Source organism: Anopheles funestus, chromosome 2RL (assembly GCF_943734845.2).
Source record: "Anopheles funestus chromosome 2RL, idAnoFuneDA-416_04, whole genome shotgun sequence".
In the NCBI taxonomy this organism is placed as follows: Eukaryota; Metazoa; Arthropoda; class Insecta; order Diptera; family Culicidae; genus Anopheles; species Anopheles funestus.
The window spans coordinates 34,592,676-34,611,023 of NC_064598.1; the positions used below are offsets into that span (position 1 = coordinate 34,592,676).

Sequence of the window (18,348 nt, forward strand, 5' to 3'; positions counted from 1 at the left end):
ACTCATTCACAAACCAATTTGGACTTAATTTGTCTTCCGTTCATTTCTAGTGGATGTATGTGTTTGTAGCGTGCAACTGCGTGTGTTTGGTTCTGATTTGGATTTGAAACTGAGTTTTTTGTTTACTTTTTTTCAATTTAAAAAAAGAACGGACTTTTCATGAAGGAATTGAAGATTGTCTTCACAGATAAGCCACATGTATTGCATGCCAAAAATTGTACTAGAAATTCGTCTGATGTGTGTCATAGTCAATTAAAAACAAAACCGTTTTTTATCTTTTACCCGTCGGTCGTCCTAATGATGCTAAGGTAGCATTTTTTTATTTCCTTTTTTACGGCGCCAGTTATCCATTCAATTTATTTTACCCCAAAAGCATATAGGGACTTTTTGCTTTTTTTAGAATGAAAGAAAATCTTAAAATAATAGATGATGAATATAATAGAATGATGGTTTGCAAAGTGATGATAATCGTGGTGACTTTTTTCTACTTGTGATTTTTAAACGATTTTTAACAAAATTTTACCTATTGAAATAAACTTTTTTAGTAAGTATCCTGAAAGCTGTATGGCGCCCAGGCGACAACGAATGTAATAGTATGCGAAAAAATATGTATAAATCATCTACAAAATTACATCTTATATACTGCTCTAACTTTGTAGAAAAACATTTTTATAGTAAGTAACTTCGTTGAACATCATTAATATTTAATTCTTAAAGCTTTTCTTTCATTACCAAAAAAGCAAATTTCTAATTCTATAATTATGTTTATGTATTACGAGAGACATTCAATTATTATTTTCTGTTTTAAAAAAACTTTTAATGAATAATACATATACTAAGAAAAAATTAAGCAATTTTGGACAAGAACCATGAAAAAACGGGTTGAACTTTTTGTCTAAACTGGTTTTAGTTACACTTTAGCTTGATGACCCTAAGATAAACCAATACGTTAATACCTCCCCCTACTGAACTGTATTGTTAAAATATAAAAAAAATAAAAAAAAAACAAATTGCATCATTAAATAAAAATGAAAACTAAATCCATCCAACTGTAGCAAATTCCCACCGCCCCACTAACTTCATATACATACCTTATATATAAATATATTCAACACAGCGCAACTTGTTTCTATAATGCACCACGTTTAATCTATATACATATATAAAACAAAAGCAAAATCATGTTCAATGAATAAAAGAAACCAAACAGACCAAAACTGCATCCCCGTTTCACCAAAATGTTTTCACATACACACACACTCACTGCATCCAACTTAGCTCGTTATTTATATATATATTCAATGCCACTAAACTAAACTTCAAACTCTACTATTCTCATCCACTCACTCACTCGTACCGTACTTTACTATAAACCCCCCAAAAAAAACCGCCCCCGCCCGTTTCCTCGCTAGCTAATGAAACAAACACTTTCCACGCTCCTCTCAGTTCCTTTCCACTCGAGTACGGTTGAATGAAAATGTTAATCTGTTTGTTTTTTTAGGTTTAGTTTTTTGATTCGGAATGCTTTCCTGATTCACTGTTTCAAGTTTCTTTTCGTTTCTCTTTCGTACCCCATATCATAAACATCATCTTCACATGCAAATTATCTTGCTCTCTCTCTCACTCTCTCTCTCTCTCTCTCTATCTGTATCCGATTGCTGTATCCTCGGCTGTCTGGTTTTTTGTATTTTGTAAATCGTGTTTTTTACGAACTTATAAAAAAATTTCCCTCCTCTTGCATCATTATCTTGAACTGACGGGCTTTAGTGGGACGGCCTTCCGATAGGGTTACGCTCACTGTTGCTCCCGAGTTCTAACCGTCCTGAATGAATGTTTCAAAACAAAGCTCTATTTGAATTATGCACCATTTCTAACACGTACTTCCTTATTACCTATTTTCCATTTTATTTCCATTGCAAACGACAAATATTAAAATCACCTCTCCCCCACTGGCTGCTCCTTGACCGAACAAAACCAAAAAAAAAAAAACAATTATCCCCCGTAACGTCATGCTTTGTCATTCCTTCTTTTTTTTATTTTACGCCATCCTTCAAAATTGTCATGACCGATTAAATTCCTTACTTTTGCGTTCCCCTATTTCCCTGCCCATCTTATTCAATTTTTTTTGTACCCTCTATTTTTGCAAAACCATCGTAAAAAAAAACAAATAAAAAAAAACTTCCATAAAATTCTGCACAACCACCCCTCACCAACCCACCAACCACAACAGTCTGCCTGGCTTCTGTCGCCTTCGTTTGCACACTAAGGGTTCAGCAACAACTACTACTGCTGCTGTTGCTGCTGCCGCCGCTGCTGCTGCTGCCGCTGCCGCTGCTGCAGGCAATGTCAACCACAACAACAACAACAACAACAACATCATAAATGGTATCTATCGCCACTGCACCAACCATCACAACCTGTCCATCAGCAACGGTAACGCACTGTCTACTACCAACACCAACACGCTTGTAAACGGGACGGGCGGTGTTGCGTCAACCCCGGTCCCGGTTGCGTTCGTAGAGTTTAAGGATGTGGTGAGCGCGGCGGGAGCGATGGCCGCCCTGCAGGGCAAGTTCCTGCTGTCATCCGACCGTGGCGCTATGCGCATCGAGTTCGCCAAATCGAAGATGGCCGCGGACATACCGTCGCACCAGTTCTACGCACAGAATCACGCGCAGCAGAGAGAAGTATGTTTATCCACCACTCCCCCACCAACCCCGTCTCCCCAATTCTCCCCTTCCATAGTCACGATCGGTTGTTGCTATTGTTCATCAGTTCACCATATTTGAAGCCTTTCGCGTGTGTGCGAAAATGTACAGAATACTAGAAAAACCCCTCACGAACTGTTCCCAACTTTCCAAACAATCAGCAACCGATTGTTTCCCTTGTTTTGCTCTTAATAATGTGTGCTCCTTACGCATAAAAGGTGAAACGAAACTTCACTTACTCAAATGTATTATCTCACCTACTTAACATGCTAAAACATCAATCCCGGGTTTGCTTTTTGGTACTGCTTTCCAAACACACACCCACACCCAGACACACTCAATGCATAATGTTGTTTTAATTTAATTCCTACCCCCCCTTTTTATACCCCCCTTTTTACACCGTTTGTTCAATAATTCACCAAATTTTATTTGCACCGATTTGCAGATTTGAATGAGTTTGATTTGATGTAACACCGTTCAACACATTGCACGTGTAAAACAGCTCCAGTTCAAGTTCTTGCGAACGTCGCACCAACACCACACCGCACAAATTTAGAATGTTTTCCTTTTTGTTTTTTTTTTGGTTTTGTAAAAAAAACTTCTATAAAACCGGTAAAATCCATTAAATATATCCCCCCAAAACATATGAAGCTAAATCAGATACCACTATCCGTATTTGGCATACAGCAAATTGTCTCCAAACAAGCTTTTAACGTGTAATTACGTTTCGGACAATTTTTTTTTATTATTTTCTACTATATTTCAACTCTTTTTTAGTTTTTTTCCTCCAAATAAAATGAAAACTACGAAAGGGATTTGTATTATAAAACAGCATCATTTTGGTATTTAGTTTGTTTCTGCTACTACTGTACAAACGACCATGCGTCTCCATTTGTATGGAAACGCTTACTTTCCCCGCGCTGGTGTCTGGTATTCACCCTGATGGGTTATTTTGCTACACACTGTACAATTCTTTTTTCCCTCTTTTTTATTTATTTATTTATTTTGTGCAGCCCATTCAGCCGGCTCGTTAAAAAGAAAAGGATTTTAATTTATTTACCCTCATATCACAACCACGGCGAACACGTGGTGACGAAATAAATGTGTTTTTTTTTAAGTATATTATTTTTCACCAATATGTACAGTTAGGACAATTTAAGCTACTCATACGTAGCTTCCAATATTTACCATAATCCTCTCTCTCTCTCTCCCCTCTCGTTCTCATACTGTTCCCTTCTTTTCTCTCTTTCTTTGTTTCGTTTTTGTCTTTGCAAAATCAAAAAAAAAAAAGGGGGGCGGGTTTGGAGCCAAGAATGGAACATCATTTGGGGAAGAAGAGTGAACGAACCGATCTCAGCTCGTACCTAATGGCAACAACCTGACCGCAACATCTTCAACCCGTAGCCACCACCATCATGAACCATAGCAATCTCAGCGGCAACCATCATTGCATCAGCAGCACCGGATCCACCATCTTGAACGGGGGCGTCGGCGGCGGCGGCCCAACAACACTGATCGGGGGCGGTATGCACGGCCGCGGTGGACCACCACCGGTGGTACCACCGGCAACATCTATGGCCGGGCTCGGTGGACAGAATGCGGGTCTGTTCACGTTTGCCGTGGCACCACATCCACGTGCATAAAACAAAAATTGTACTGCACGATACTAATCGAACAGATAGCGGTGTATGCTTACTGCAAGAGGGATAATTTAATCTAACAAACAAAACCAAAAAAAGTGAAAACAATATTACATACGAAGGAAGCTAAAAAAAAGGAGAGAAGAACCGATTACGGTAGGAATAGGACAGCCGAGCGCGATACAGAACGGATCGCTTTACGGCACGATCCAACAGATGATCACTGTGATAAGCGATCGAAAAGACGAAACTATGAGGCGCAATTTTAGCATTCATACGCTAGGTTGAACACTGTGTTCTGTCCGACAACAACAAACAAAAAAAAACCATACCGAAACACCCTTTGGAGAAGGTTGTGGCGAAGCGCTAGATGATAGGACTGTAAGTAATCATTAACTCTCCTACCTAAACAACTTTTTTGCTGTCAACTGTCCTTAATGAAGCTAAACACACAAACTTACTGAAGAAGAAAAGAAAAATCGAAATGCTATTTCGAGGAACCGTTCGGCTTCGTTGAACGCGAACGGTGGCGCGCCGTTCGGTGGTGGGAAAAGCAAAGAAACGCGCGCACTAGCTAAAGCATTACTAGTTGATCACTTTTTACCAAAATGTGCCCTAAACGTGAGTGATGATCGGCTGTTTGGAGGAAGAGCAACAAAAAAGGACGAAAGTGGGGTAAAAACATTTAAAGAAAAAAAGGCAAACAACGCAACGTAGAACAAATCGAAACAGCTCCAACCGATCATCACTCTACCTAGTTTCCATTTTACGTTTAACATACAAAACGAACAAAAACGAATGTTATCTATGAGCAAACCGTTTTTCCCACTACCCCCTCCACCCCCTCATTCCCGTTTCCCGCACATTCAAGGGACATTCAATCATTCTTTACATCCCGTTTATAGCATTAGCATCATTTTTAATCCAACAATCTGAGATATACACCATAAATGACAAGCAGAAGAATGGGGAGTTTTTTTCGGGGCAATTGAATGTGAATGTGCATTGCAAAACATACACAAACACACACCAGGATATCGAAGTCAATGGCTAAAACTATGTGATTAGGGTTTCATCACTGCAAAAGCGCAAACAAACGTACGCCGTAAGCAGATAAAACCGTTTGCCTGCTGCCCATACAAAGGTTCGTCACCTACTATCATCGGCAAAAGCATCCCCTAACAATGAAACGCGGGATCTCGTATGCGCACTAGCAGCAGCAAGACGATGAAATGAAACAGAATAAGGAAAGGGCATATAGAGAAAAACAACGTAAACAATTTAAAACAAAATGTGAGCAATAAGACACAAACTTACACAACCGACACATACACTATATGAGACAAAAGTAAAACAAAACAAACTTGAAAAACAAAGCGTAACAACAAGAAACTAACAAAACTATGAAAAGGAAGAAGAAAGCAAAAAAAAACTTTGTAAATGAAAATATCCATGCATATCAAGATTTTGAATCGACATTTAAGAAACGAGATACATTTACTAGCCAGGAGAAGAACATAAGCGGAAGTTAAGAAAGGATGATCGTTAAGCATACAACAACATACAAAAAACCGGTCACACATGAGTGTGACGTATTTAGCAATTTTAAAACAAGCCGAATGTATGGGTTAGCCGTAAAAGAGGTTTAGGTAATCATATATACGAGAGGATACAACTATTTCGAAGCAATCCTAGCGAGTCACAAAAGACAGATTTTTATAGATGGGAGAAAAATGCAAACATGTTGAAGGAGTAGAAGAGAAAAACGAAGCAGATTAATGGTGGATCAATGGCGCTGCTGGGCTGGTGTGTTTTGAGTTCTGATAAGGAATTTCCTAATTTCCATTAATTTCCATCAACTTTCCCAAAACCGCAAAACAAGAGGCACGATCGTTACGCATCGATCGTAATGGTTACGTTTTGTTGTGAAAAATGTGTTTTTAAATGCTATTGCTTTAAATGGCAAATTTGTTCTTTTCTATTGGTAAAGTAATAACCATTATACGAAAGTGTCACAAATAGGGTTCTTTAAAACTTTAACCGATACTGAGATGAGCCTCCGATAAAAGAAGGCAAGCATAAAAGTAGATGAAACAATACCGAAATAACATGATCTAGCTGCGTGTGATTAATTAAGTGTTGCCGTGTGTATCGTGTGCAAAAAAAAAAACATTAACTGTAATCCCATGCTGGCTAACTGCCAGCAGACAGTCCGTTGCTAACCATCATTCACAATATTTATGCAAATGTAAAGTAAACGCGAAAAACAAACCGGAAAAATGTTTCAAAAAGCCGTTTTAATTGAATCATTCTAGCATTCAAACAATTACGTTTTGATTCACATATTTTTCGTAAAAATATAACGCTCTTTCAAACACAAAACAAGCAATAGTTACCTAAAGGAGGAAACCAAAGAATGTAGAAAAAAAACCCCGATCGAACTGTGCAACCATTTTGTACATTTTAAAAGGCTTGAAGCAAAGCGCTTTCTTTAATACCAAAGAAGAAGGAAAAAACAAAACATTGTGCGGCACATGGTTAGTAACAACAATGGATGGGAAAAAAAAGAAAAACGAAGCAATTACATGAAAAATTTGCAGCATTAAGAAAAAGATCGCAAAGCAAAACGATAGAGAGAAAGGAAGTGAGAAAAAGGTTTTGCAAAAACATTCAAGCAAAACAAATGCATAGCAATAAGTAGGTAAAACTTTAACATCTTTTGTTTTTTTATTAAATTCTGATTACATACCTTTATTACAAATTATAATTGTCTTTAATGAAGTATGTGAGGAAATATCTTAAACTGCATAAGCATAACGTTTAGCGTGTAAGTAAACTCAATTAATCCAAATACGAGCAAGCTTAACGAAACCATTGAAATAGTGAAAATGAAAATGAACGATTAGAGCGGGTTTTGAAACAAAAAGAATGGCAAATGGAAATGATGCTGGCGGGAGGGGGGGTTTTATTGCAAAGTACGGGTGGAAGAAAGGGAGCAGAAGACAGCAAAGTGGTAAAGCAAAGTGAAAAAGGGTAAAAGATAGGAAAGCGACAAAAGCAGAAGCATAATCATTCCGTCCAATTCAATGTGTGTAGTTAAGACTCGGGGATAGGCGGTTTCGGGACGATGGCGAAACACGATCGCCAATATCAATATCAGCCGACAATCTGGGCCAGTTTCACAGAACGGTAACGTATAATGGCACGAAGCTATCCGACCCGATAGAGAGAGAAAAACAAAACACAGCCATCCAGCAGAGGCAGCTGGCCTTCGGGGAAGGACCTGGAGATCACGTTTTGGCTAATGTGGCAAAACTCCGGCCATGGAAGCTTGTCAACAATGGGAACTACTGCAAATCATACATATCAACTTTTTATTTGGATCTATGTGTAAGGATGTAAACAAAAGCATACTGACCGAGGATAGCAAGAGTGTTTTTTCGATAGCATTGTAGAATCAGTTGAGGTAGACATGAACCGGTGAAGCAGTGGACGCAGACACGCCGTGAGCGTGTGGCGTAATCACCGTTACGATCACCGCGAAAACTGCAGCAAAACAAGAATATACATTTGGTACATATATAGGTATACACGCAAACTAAATTCATTAGTTTGTATCGATCGATAAGTGCATCTTTAATCATCATGTTTAAACTATCCCTATCATCAACACACAACTGATCGCGTGGATGACGACTGTTAGCGTGTCCCGTTTTTGTTTTGTTATCATTTTTTCCCGTTTTCACAACGAGTGTTCGTGAATCTGGTTTGGTGATCTACTGGTTCACGCTTCAAGCGCTTCAAACCCCGTTTGCCTAAGCGCCTAAACGCTAGCGCTTCACTTGTTCATGTGTTAGCACATCTAACTTGACCTCGAACGGTAGCTGGCGCTTCGTTCGCACGGGGTCCAAACACGAAATGCCTTTCACACTAGCTTTAGTTTTGTTTCGATATAAGCGACAGAAGCGTTACGTTACGTTTTATTTCTCTATAGGGCTAGTCCTTTCCACCTTTCCGACCGAAGGGATGTGTAAAAGGGTGGGGATTGGATTTGTTTGTCAGTTTTTTCTATCCCCAAGTTTTTTCAGTACTCTCCATATTCCTGGAGTACTACTGTAGCATGTAAGTTTGTAGCAATCAGAAGCAACAAGAAACAAAAATATCTAGTTAAAAATTAACGTTTCGAAGCGTGTATGTCGTGTAGTCGATGTCGAGTGTGCGTTTGTGTGATTGTGTATTGTATGTGTGAGTGTGGCAGCAAAAGACACACCTTTTTCTTGAAGGAATGGAAAACAAACCAGTAATTGGCTGTTTGGTTTGGTTTTTTGCTTCATTTTTTTAATCTCACACCACACCAAAAGTCCTTTTTATTCCGCACTTCGCATACAACACTGAACCACTAGCCCAGCTACAGCAGCAAGGTGGAGCAAAAGTAAATGGATAAAAAAAAGGGAAAACATTCTAGAAAAAACACAGCTTAAACAACGACTGATGTTTCGGCTGTAACAATGCAATGCAAAACAGCTAATAGAATTGCTTGTTACTCTTGTCGAAGAAAATCCCAAAAACAAATAGCAAAACGTTTCTATATGCATAAGCAAATTGCAAAACGTGGTAACACACAATACATCTGCAAAACAACAGCAAAAAACGAAAAAAACGAAATAACGAGCTGGAATGAGCTTCGCCGTAGACATGTGCAGATGCAGAGATTGAGATAAAATATAATGTAGAAGTTTATATAAGACATAAACAAAACCTAGACGAGTATGTTATATGATAAAAAGCTAAATGATACAACAGCAACAAAACAAAGAAGAAACAATTCACACATATCAATTTCGTGCCCGATCATATTTGAACGAAGTGGAAGATAAAAGGAGAGAGAAAGGAAGAAGAAGAAAAACAGAACCTTTATGCTAACCAGGTGGAGGCAGTTTCTTATTAGCAAGGTAAACAATATATAGTGAAGTAGAAACAGTAAAGCAGTAAAAATCTATGAAAGTAAATACACGATGTTAAGGTGTAACAAATTACCAAACAAACAAAACAGAACACACACACATACACATACACACACAAAAAGAACAAAACCAAACAACAACAGCAAAAAACACTACGAAACGAAGTTGAATAACAAACAACTCTACAATGATGCAAATGGTAAAAAGCATAAAAAGAAAGCAGAAAACATTTTAGAATAGTAAACTTATGAAGATGTTGTAACGCAAAGTGATGTGTCGTGGTGAAAACAAAACAATTTATATTCAACGTTTGGTAAACAGATACCAAACAACAGCGTGTACGTGTAGCGCAGTAAAGGGCGAGTAAAGGAAGAGCAAAAAGAAGATAAATGAACCGAAATCAGACATGATTGACCTGTCTATGGATGTGTTTTAACCCCTTTTCGTGTGTTTACCATGTGTATGGGCTTTATTTTGAGTTTTTGCTTTATTTAACTTAATTTAATTGCTAATTTAATTTTCTTTTTTGAGTTTGAGTTCTTAGCGATTGAAAAAGCGATCTTAAAAGTCTTTCTTAACGAGATGCGCAAAATGTGTGTTACGAATGAAGTTTTTTTGTTTATTGAAACGGCAGCAAAAAAGAACGTAACAAAAGACTTCCTAGTTGAGGAAATGTAAAAGCGAGAGACTAACTTTTTCCCCCCCGCAGGCGTGGCGTGGCGTAACGAAATGAAAATGATTCTGACAATCAAATCACACACTTTTCAATTTGTGCACATCAAACGAAACAAAATGATAAGACAAACACACCCACAACAATACACGCTGTGCAAAGGTAGTGTAATGTCTGGACATGAAAATTATTTAAAGTAAAGTAAAAAAAAAGCAAAAGGCTGCAGAAATGATAACATCGCCGATTGAAAGTAGCAAAGAAAGGCAAGAATGTGAAGAAATGAAAGATATTTTTCTTCATTTATTTCTCACGTAAACACACACGCATCTAAGAAAGGAAGGGAAAACGTACACCACCAGAGAGGAATCGTTAAGCTTGTGTTATTTGCTTTTTTTATGCTCATCTCTTAAATTAATTAATGGCATGAGAAGAATGGAATAAAAAGGGCCCTCTGTTAAGCAATGCTTTTCTTTGTGCATTGCAAAAAACATTAACATCAAGCCGCACAAGAACAGGGCTAACCAAACAGACAAGCGAAAGAGAAAGGATTAACCAAAGATATGTACCGTGTTTTACGCGCGTTTAAATTATATCCGTCGTATTTATTACTGTCCACTATAAAACAATTTTTTTCCTACCCTACCACCCCGCTTTGGGACTAATTTATTTTTTTTTTTTTTTTACATTTCAAACAAGGTTGTTTCCCTCGTGTTTTGTTTTCCTCCCTTAATTGTATTTTGCTATAAAAATCCATTCCATTTGTGTTTTGTGTATTAGTGTATTGGTTAAATAATATTTATTACTTATTACGAAGCGTTTATCTGGCGAAAGCAAGCGTTGGAAAAATTTTAGGCAATAATTTTGTTTACACTTAATTAGCACAACGAGCGCGTTGTAAAATGTCTCTGCTTTAAACCGATTTAGCCACCCCATGGCAGGTTCATTATGCTCTGTCACGTGTGTGTTGTGTCCACGTGCAAGAGAAACAGGCAACATAAAGGGTATGAAACACGGACATAAGTAATAACAACCATACTATGCATACAGTGAAAAACAAAATTATATATACAAGTAAATATATATATACACTTATTTAGATATATACTATGTAGTACAATCGAGTGTAATGGTAAACTCTAGCAAAATGATGAAGTAAACAGGATGGACGGACAGATGGAAAACAACATTAACAAAACATATATTGCTAGCAAAAAGGCAGAATTCGCCCCCAAAAACAGTTTAAAGTAATGGTTGCGAAATCATCCTTTAAACGTCTATTTGCTGTTGCGTGATGTTGTACAGTTTTCGGGCTTATTAATTTTCCTAAAAAACAAACACACAAATAAGCCTGGCGAAATTTTAATCTTATCGTACCGAAAACGTTACGTAAATGGAAAACAGGAGAAAAAACCCTATTGCTATCAGAAGAAGAAAAAAAAACAAACAAAATCATAAACTCAATACAACTACAACTATGCGCCGGCTTTTTGGTATTACAACTCAAGCATCATGTAAAACTACCACAACAACAAAAATAAACCAAAAAAAACCCCCTGTTACAATGTTATCTATCAAATTTTCAAAATCGAAGTGTCGAACGAAAAACAAAAATTGCATCACATCACAACTGGCTGCTGTTTGGGCTTACATAAGCTAGCCTCAAGCAAGCGAAAAATGGTGGCTGATTTTAATGCGTTTTACTAACCTTTATCAAACATCACCATATTGCGCGGCATGCAACAGTGGTAGAGAATGCGCTGGAACGGAGGAGTCTAGAAGAGAATAGAGAGGAGAAAAAAAACGCGAAAAAAACAAATAAGAAAAGATAATAAACAAACTCACTTGTTTTGTTCATACACGTAAACAGATTTGATATAGGAAATTTCTAGGACGAAATCGAAGAAACTCCATGTACGGAGGCTACTAGCACCACTAGCTAGCAGAGCAAGGTGGATCAGTTGGTACCCTGAAATAGAAAATAGCATGAATGAGAAAAAAAAAACCTGATCAATACAGATAAAATGGCTTTCAGCGGTGTTACAATGCAAAAGCATTCAATTCGGGAATGCTAGCGAACCCCACTAAATAGGAAGAGGTAAAAAAACGAGGTAAAACTTTTGCTCTGCGTTCAAACCGGCAAACGGAAATTGTTACAAACACTCTATCTAAAACTGTAATAAAATAATTCAGGATATATCAAAACAAATGCTCCATAAAGAAGAAGTAAAGGGCCCCCAAAAAACAAAACAACATCAAAACAAGAAAGGAAGAAAGGTAAGAACGAGAGAGAAAAGAAAGCATACAACACAGAAAGAAGAGTGAATGTAAAAGTGAAAAACAAAACAGAAAAATAGAAAAGAAAACTAACACACACAAAAACACAAACACACACACATTTACATCGAATCGAATCAATCGAAGATACTTTACAAACAACCAAAAAATGGACACAGTCGTAAGCAATAAGTAGCAGCACACGCACGTACCACACTGTCACAATGCGTTCGTTTTAGTTGTGTTAATGCAAAAAGGATTTGTGTTACAAAACAAAAAATTTCCCGTAAATGTAACTGCGTTTTCTCTTTCTCTCTTAAGCACTGCAAAAGCAAACAAACAAACAAAAGTTGCCTTTCACTGTCATCTAATCTATTTTGTTTCGTCGCACTATTTTTTCACGGCACGTTCGATGGCGCACGATCACTACCCAAAGCAAAGCAAACCAAAATGGGCTATGGAAATTAGCAAAACAAATGTCGCACACGTACCGGTATTTTCCATTTTTTTGGCAGTTTTTCAAATTTTACACATGTGTTGGTAGCCCGTACTGTAGGTTTTTTCAGTTTCTCACTTACTGCTCAAAGGAAATGTTGCACTTTATAGACACGGATGTATGTACACCGCCACCTGCCTCTACAAAAACACGCTACCGTACCATCCATTCCTTACGTGAAGTACGTACAAATCTGTCTCTCTTTCCCGATTTTGCTAAATTATCAACAACGGATTAATCACACACATTTGTTCTATTCTCGAATGCACCCAGCCACTCTTGTCTGAACCGAGAACCCGGGAAAAAGGGAGAAATCGTTTCCCAAAAAAAACCAAAATGGGGTTCCAAACCAAACGTAAGAAAATAATAGCCTGCAAACAGCTTGTTCATGCCCCTCTCGTGATCACTTTTACTCAGTAGTGGAGGATCTTTTCTGCACCAAAAAAAAAAAACACTTCCCTACTCACCCTACCCCCCGCAAAAACTATGTCGCACGTTCGGTTTTTTCAACCACCCCTTTCTTTGCAGTGTAGCTTTGCATTGCCTCACCTAACACATACGAAACAATGCTACCGCAAACTGCAAACGGCAAAGCACCATCATTCGTACAGAAACGAATTAGTTTAAAAATTCTTTATTAGTGCACAAAAATCACCTTTCCTATTACAATGTTTGTCTCTCACCATTTCACGGTTGTATTTTTTTTTTTTGTTAGTTTTTCACTCCTTTTTGTTTTGCTCTTTTTTCACCTCTTTTGGCTTGGTTGTTTTTTATTTCCCACCCGACGTACAAAACAAACCAAATGCACCCCATTTTTGTTTGGCGGTTGTTTTATTTGTTTCACTTCTAAAAAAAAAAAGATCACCACAGACGAAAGTGCGACTGCTTACCTTTCAGCTTAGCAACCAAGATCAAGCGCCCTTTCGCAAAACGCGCGAGATAAGCGAGATTTACACAATAAAAGTAAACAAAACGAAAGCAATAATTAGCAAAAAAAAACATTACGCGTAGAGCAAGGTTTCGGAAACGTTAGCTACTAGGTCTCTCCATTTATTGGGGGCTACTGCCGGCCCTATATTGCTATACCAGTGAGCTGTACAAAACTCTGCTCACACATTATGGATCGCGTACGCTTCATTTTATCGGAAGCATTCACCCACCCGGTGAAGGTTGATTAAAAGAATCACGAACGATCGATCATTACTGATCGTATTGGTTTTTTTTTCTTCTTAAGGTAGAAAAAAGAAACAAATGTGTGATGTAGATGAAACATTGTTTCCTTGATGTGTACAACGCATATTGTTTTAATTTTTTTAGTACCAATTTATCAACCAACAAACGTTTCCGGTTGGGTTTTACTTATTTTTTCTTTTTTTAATTATTAAACCTCTTTTAACATCGTTAAATATCTAATTCTATTGCTTTTATTCGTCATTTCATCCATTTTAATACCCAATCGTTGTGTATTTCTGTTTGTTCTGCAAAAGATTGTCAATCATTGGCACCGATCGATTGAAGAATTTATTCGAACAGGTTTCACAATCACAAGATACCTCCCATTTTAAACACTTTGCGAGATTCCGTACGATTCTCGCCGCAGCGAATTGTGTTTATTCGATCGGTGTAATCGGATTGATAAAATATGTTTTAATTTGTTTTGTTTTTTGTTTAATTCACCCAATGCATTATGTGATTGTAAACTGTTTTGTGTTTAGTTTTTTTTTGTTTTTGTTCCTCACTTGATTGATGTGCACTAGTAGAGATTTTAGAGGTTTTCTATTCCTTTTTTTTGTTGTTTTCATAAGCAAACGCTTCACTGTTTGCAAAAAAAACGCTTGCGTAAACAGTTGAATTGCGTGCATGCAATAAGGGATAATGATTAATATAATACCAAAAAAAAAACATAACATTATCATAAACACTGTAAACTAGCGAAGGGGGAAAAGGTGAAAAAAGAAAGGATACAATATTAAAAACGAAATGCGATATTTGGGGAATGGGGGACAACAATGGGGGACAACATATATACAGAAAAGAGGGTAGTAAAAAAAAGGAAAGGAAACAAAGAGAGAACGTAAAAGAGGTGTGTAAGCATGATAGTGTGAGAGTGTAGATGGGAGAAGGAAGAAATGAAGAAGAAAACCAAAAATTAAAAATGAGCACATACAATGAAGGGAGGGAGGCGGGAAAGGGGATGATCCGACAGGATTGGGCCCACCCACCATTTGCACCATTTGTAAGGCGTTTTTAAATTATATTTTTAGGATGTAAAACCAAAACAAAATATAAGATAAGTACTTTTTCTTTTTGTTAGTGTGATCCTTCTAAAGAAAGTGTGTTCCTTCGGTTCGGATAAGTTGGAATTTTCGCGATCTATCAATAGTGTATGCGTTCGTTCCACAATCTCGTTCATCATTAAAAGCAAATCGCATAAATAAAGCGCATAATGAAACAATACAACAACAACAAAAAAAAAACATCAAACAAACCAAACCAAAAAAAAACAAACTGTTCTGAATTGGTCTAACACTTCTCATCGTAACGCTTCGTAACGTGCGTAACGTTTTTTTCAATCTGTGCGATTTTACTCATTTTAAATGTGTTTCTTGTCTGTTTTATGATTTTTTTTCCAACTTTCATTTTCTACTTTCTACCTTAAAAATTACATTCTCTTCTATGAACATCTCAGCCCACTGTTGTGTGTGTGTGTGTACGGGCGATACTAAACCCTCACGAACACACCGATTACGCTCGCTGAAAACTATGAGAACAATTCAGAACAGGAATGGCCTTAAAAACGATTTTTTAAAATACAAGAACGAAAAAAAAGACAACAAATTATCGAAACAAGTGGACGAAGTCAATCTATTATATACTGAAAATTATTAACAAATGAGATACATAAACAGTAATATTACATTAGCGATTCAGATTTAGCAAAACAAACAAACAAGAAAAAGGATCTATAGAGAAAGGTAAACCAATCTAGCATGGCTAAGGATGTTACGGTTGATTCTACGACTCTTACGTGTATGTAACCCCCCCCCCAGAGGATAGAATGGCCAGAGAATGGCCGCATCAATCAACAAAAGGCATAAGAACAAGACATGTTGTACAATTTAATCATCTTTGTAAAGAGAACTCTGTGAGCATAGCCGTTTGGCGGGTAGGGGAAAAAGGGCGCCCGAGCGCCGTAGAATGAATAAGCAAATGTGTGTGATTAAAAAAACATTATTAGCATTACTGATAACTCTAAAGACAAAGTGCGCCGCAATGTTTGTGTGTGTGTGAGAGAGAGAAATTTGTGTGTTGGCGGGCGCACACGTGCATCTAGCAGCAACAACAACAAAATTAATGGTTGGGAATGCAACGAACGAACAACCATAACAAATAGTCAACAAAGAATACAAAAAAGAAAACGAAAAACATCAACCCAAAAATTTAAACCAAAACAAAACACAAACCGAACAAACAAATAATTGTTTTATGATAAAATTAGGCTAAACATTATTCTGATGGTAATGCCGTGTGTCGCGATATTCAAAGTTTAGTTTGAAAAAATGTGTTTAAGCGATTTAAGCGTATGTTGGTGCATGTGCTGTACGTGTCGGGTATGTGAACGTGTGCCACAAAAAAACAAAATTATATTCAAACGCGTTCCCAAAATGTTTCGTCGCGTAGGAAGAGCTACCACAACTACAATACATTCTATGCAATAATGAAACTTGTTTGTACTGATCCAACTTCATCTCATCGTAAACACTATCAAAACGTGCCCAGCATTCGGACGCGTCTTGGCGGAGTCTTTTAAGCAAATCTTTTTTTGTTAAGCTCTTAAAAAGCTTCTTTTAATACATCCCCACAAAGCAAAACAGATGCATTAACAGTGCATCAGCGAGCTAACACTACATAATACCGGTACATGACGTGTGTTAAACTGTAAGCCTGTTAACTTACTACCGAATGAAAAATGGGAAAAAAAACAATAACCAAAACGTTTGCTCCAGAAGAAACGCAAATCGCACGTGTAACAACGATCTAACACGGTCCGTTGCAGTCGAAAGAGAAAAACGAGCGGAAACCAGAGCATATGGCAGGAACAAGCACTGTACTAACAAGCAGCTAACAGCAACAACACTATCGTATAAAGGCGCTAGATATATAATTAACATTGTATAGGGTCCAAAGAGAAAAGGCAAACAATGACGAACGCATGAGAGAAAACGAGAAGAGCACATTAGCCCTTAGCAAATCGGTTCAGGTGTTAAGCAAAGGTAAAGATGAAACAAAACAATACAAAACAATGGAATCGATACAAAGATGATGGAAACATTGAAACAGTAAATAAAACAGTAAACTAATTATGGAATAACTTTACATGCATCTGTGGTTTGGTGTGTTTTCTTCTCCTGTCTCCTTCCTAAGCTGAAAGAAAGTGGAAAACTTTATGAGTCACAAGTACTGGGTAAGTGTTATATACGCGATAATATGTTAAATTTGCATCCTTGGCAACGACTTAAGTCTATACAGACGCCTTATTCTTGATCGTTTCTTCCACTATTTCTCTCTTCGACCATGTTCGAGTGAAGAGGATTGTTTTGTCTTCATGTCCTGTTATACGAACTGTGTATAACAGTTTGCCTTACAGTACTAATATTCTTGATTTTGTGGGCGGATATGTTGCAGATTCCATACTAGCTGTTCTACACAGTCGAGAATCGTAGGGCCTTGAGACATCTTCAATAGCACTGACAGACTAACGTACTTCTCCATATAGAAAGTATGCTATGATTTTTTAGCTGACTCATGACCAATTTTAAAGAAACCGATAACGAAGAACTGTTATACCCCATAATTATGAGGCTCGGTAGCTTTTTTTTATTTTTTGATTTCCTTGAAACTTAATTACACGTTTTTTACATTTTGGAGGATCTTGGGGACCACTTTGAAACCCCTTAAAGAAGTTTTTTTCTTGTCGAGTGGGGTTGTATCAGAACGGGGCCTCTTGACATGTGTCCTACGGAATGAAGGTGCAAAATGTGCTGCAATTTGCCTTCGGGATCTACCTTTCCTAGCTTTGGCGGTATGTAGGGATCGTTCGAAATTGGAAATTGGTCCAAATAGTATCCCTGATAACGAGAAGAACTTGTTTTTGCATTCACGCAAGAGTGCAGTCAACTGCATCCCTTAGCTGCATGATGAGTAGCTCTGGAATCGAACCTCTTTTTATTATTCCTACGAAACGGCTGTACTGATTTTTCCCCTAAACGTGAAAAGCACCTTTCTTCTAGTGTAAACTGGCCAATATAAGCTAGTCAAAGCAAAAAATATATTCACATTCAATTTGTGAACCATAACGGTTTAAATTTAAAATACAAAACGAGTATGTTTGACACCCCTGCGGCCAGCTGTCAAATTGTATCATCGTTAATATTTAATGACACTTCCCGCGGTGCCCAATCTGACGTTTTGTATGAGTTTCGGCAAAAATTGCGTCCTATTTTTCGTATACCGAAACGTTTTCCGCTATTTGTTCCGACAATCAGTCAGTCTCGTCCAAACAGCAGGAGGACTGCAGGATTTTTGCTGTCAT

General features: G+C 37.5%; 1 protein-coding gene across 1 annotated transcript in view; it reads left to right on the plus strand.

The window, feature by feature from the left end:
* The window catches only part of LOC125761024 (uncharacterized), a 151,638-nt gene extending 135,255 nt beyond the window's left edge, over nucleotides 1-16,383 (plus strand). Inside the window, exons 8-9 of the mRNA XM_049421758.1 lie at nucleotides 2,231-2,687; nucleotides 4,000-16,383. Of these exons, the coding sequence (XP_049277715.1) occupies nucleotides 2,231-2,687; nucleotides 4,000-4,050 (508 nt within the window). The 3' untranslated portion in view covers nucleotides 4,051-16,383. The remainder of the gene's footprint in view (nucleotides 1-2,230; nucleotides 2,688-3,999) is intronic.
* Nucleotides 16,384-18,348: the final 1,965 nt, after the last annotated feature.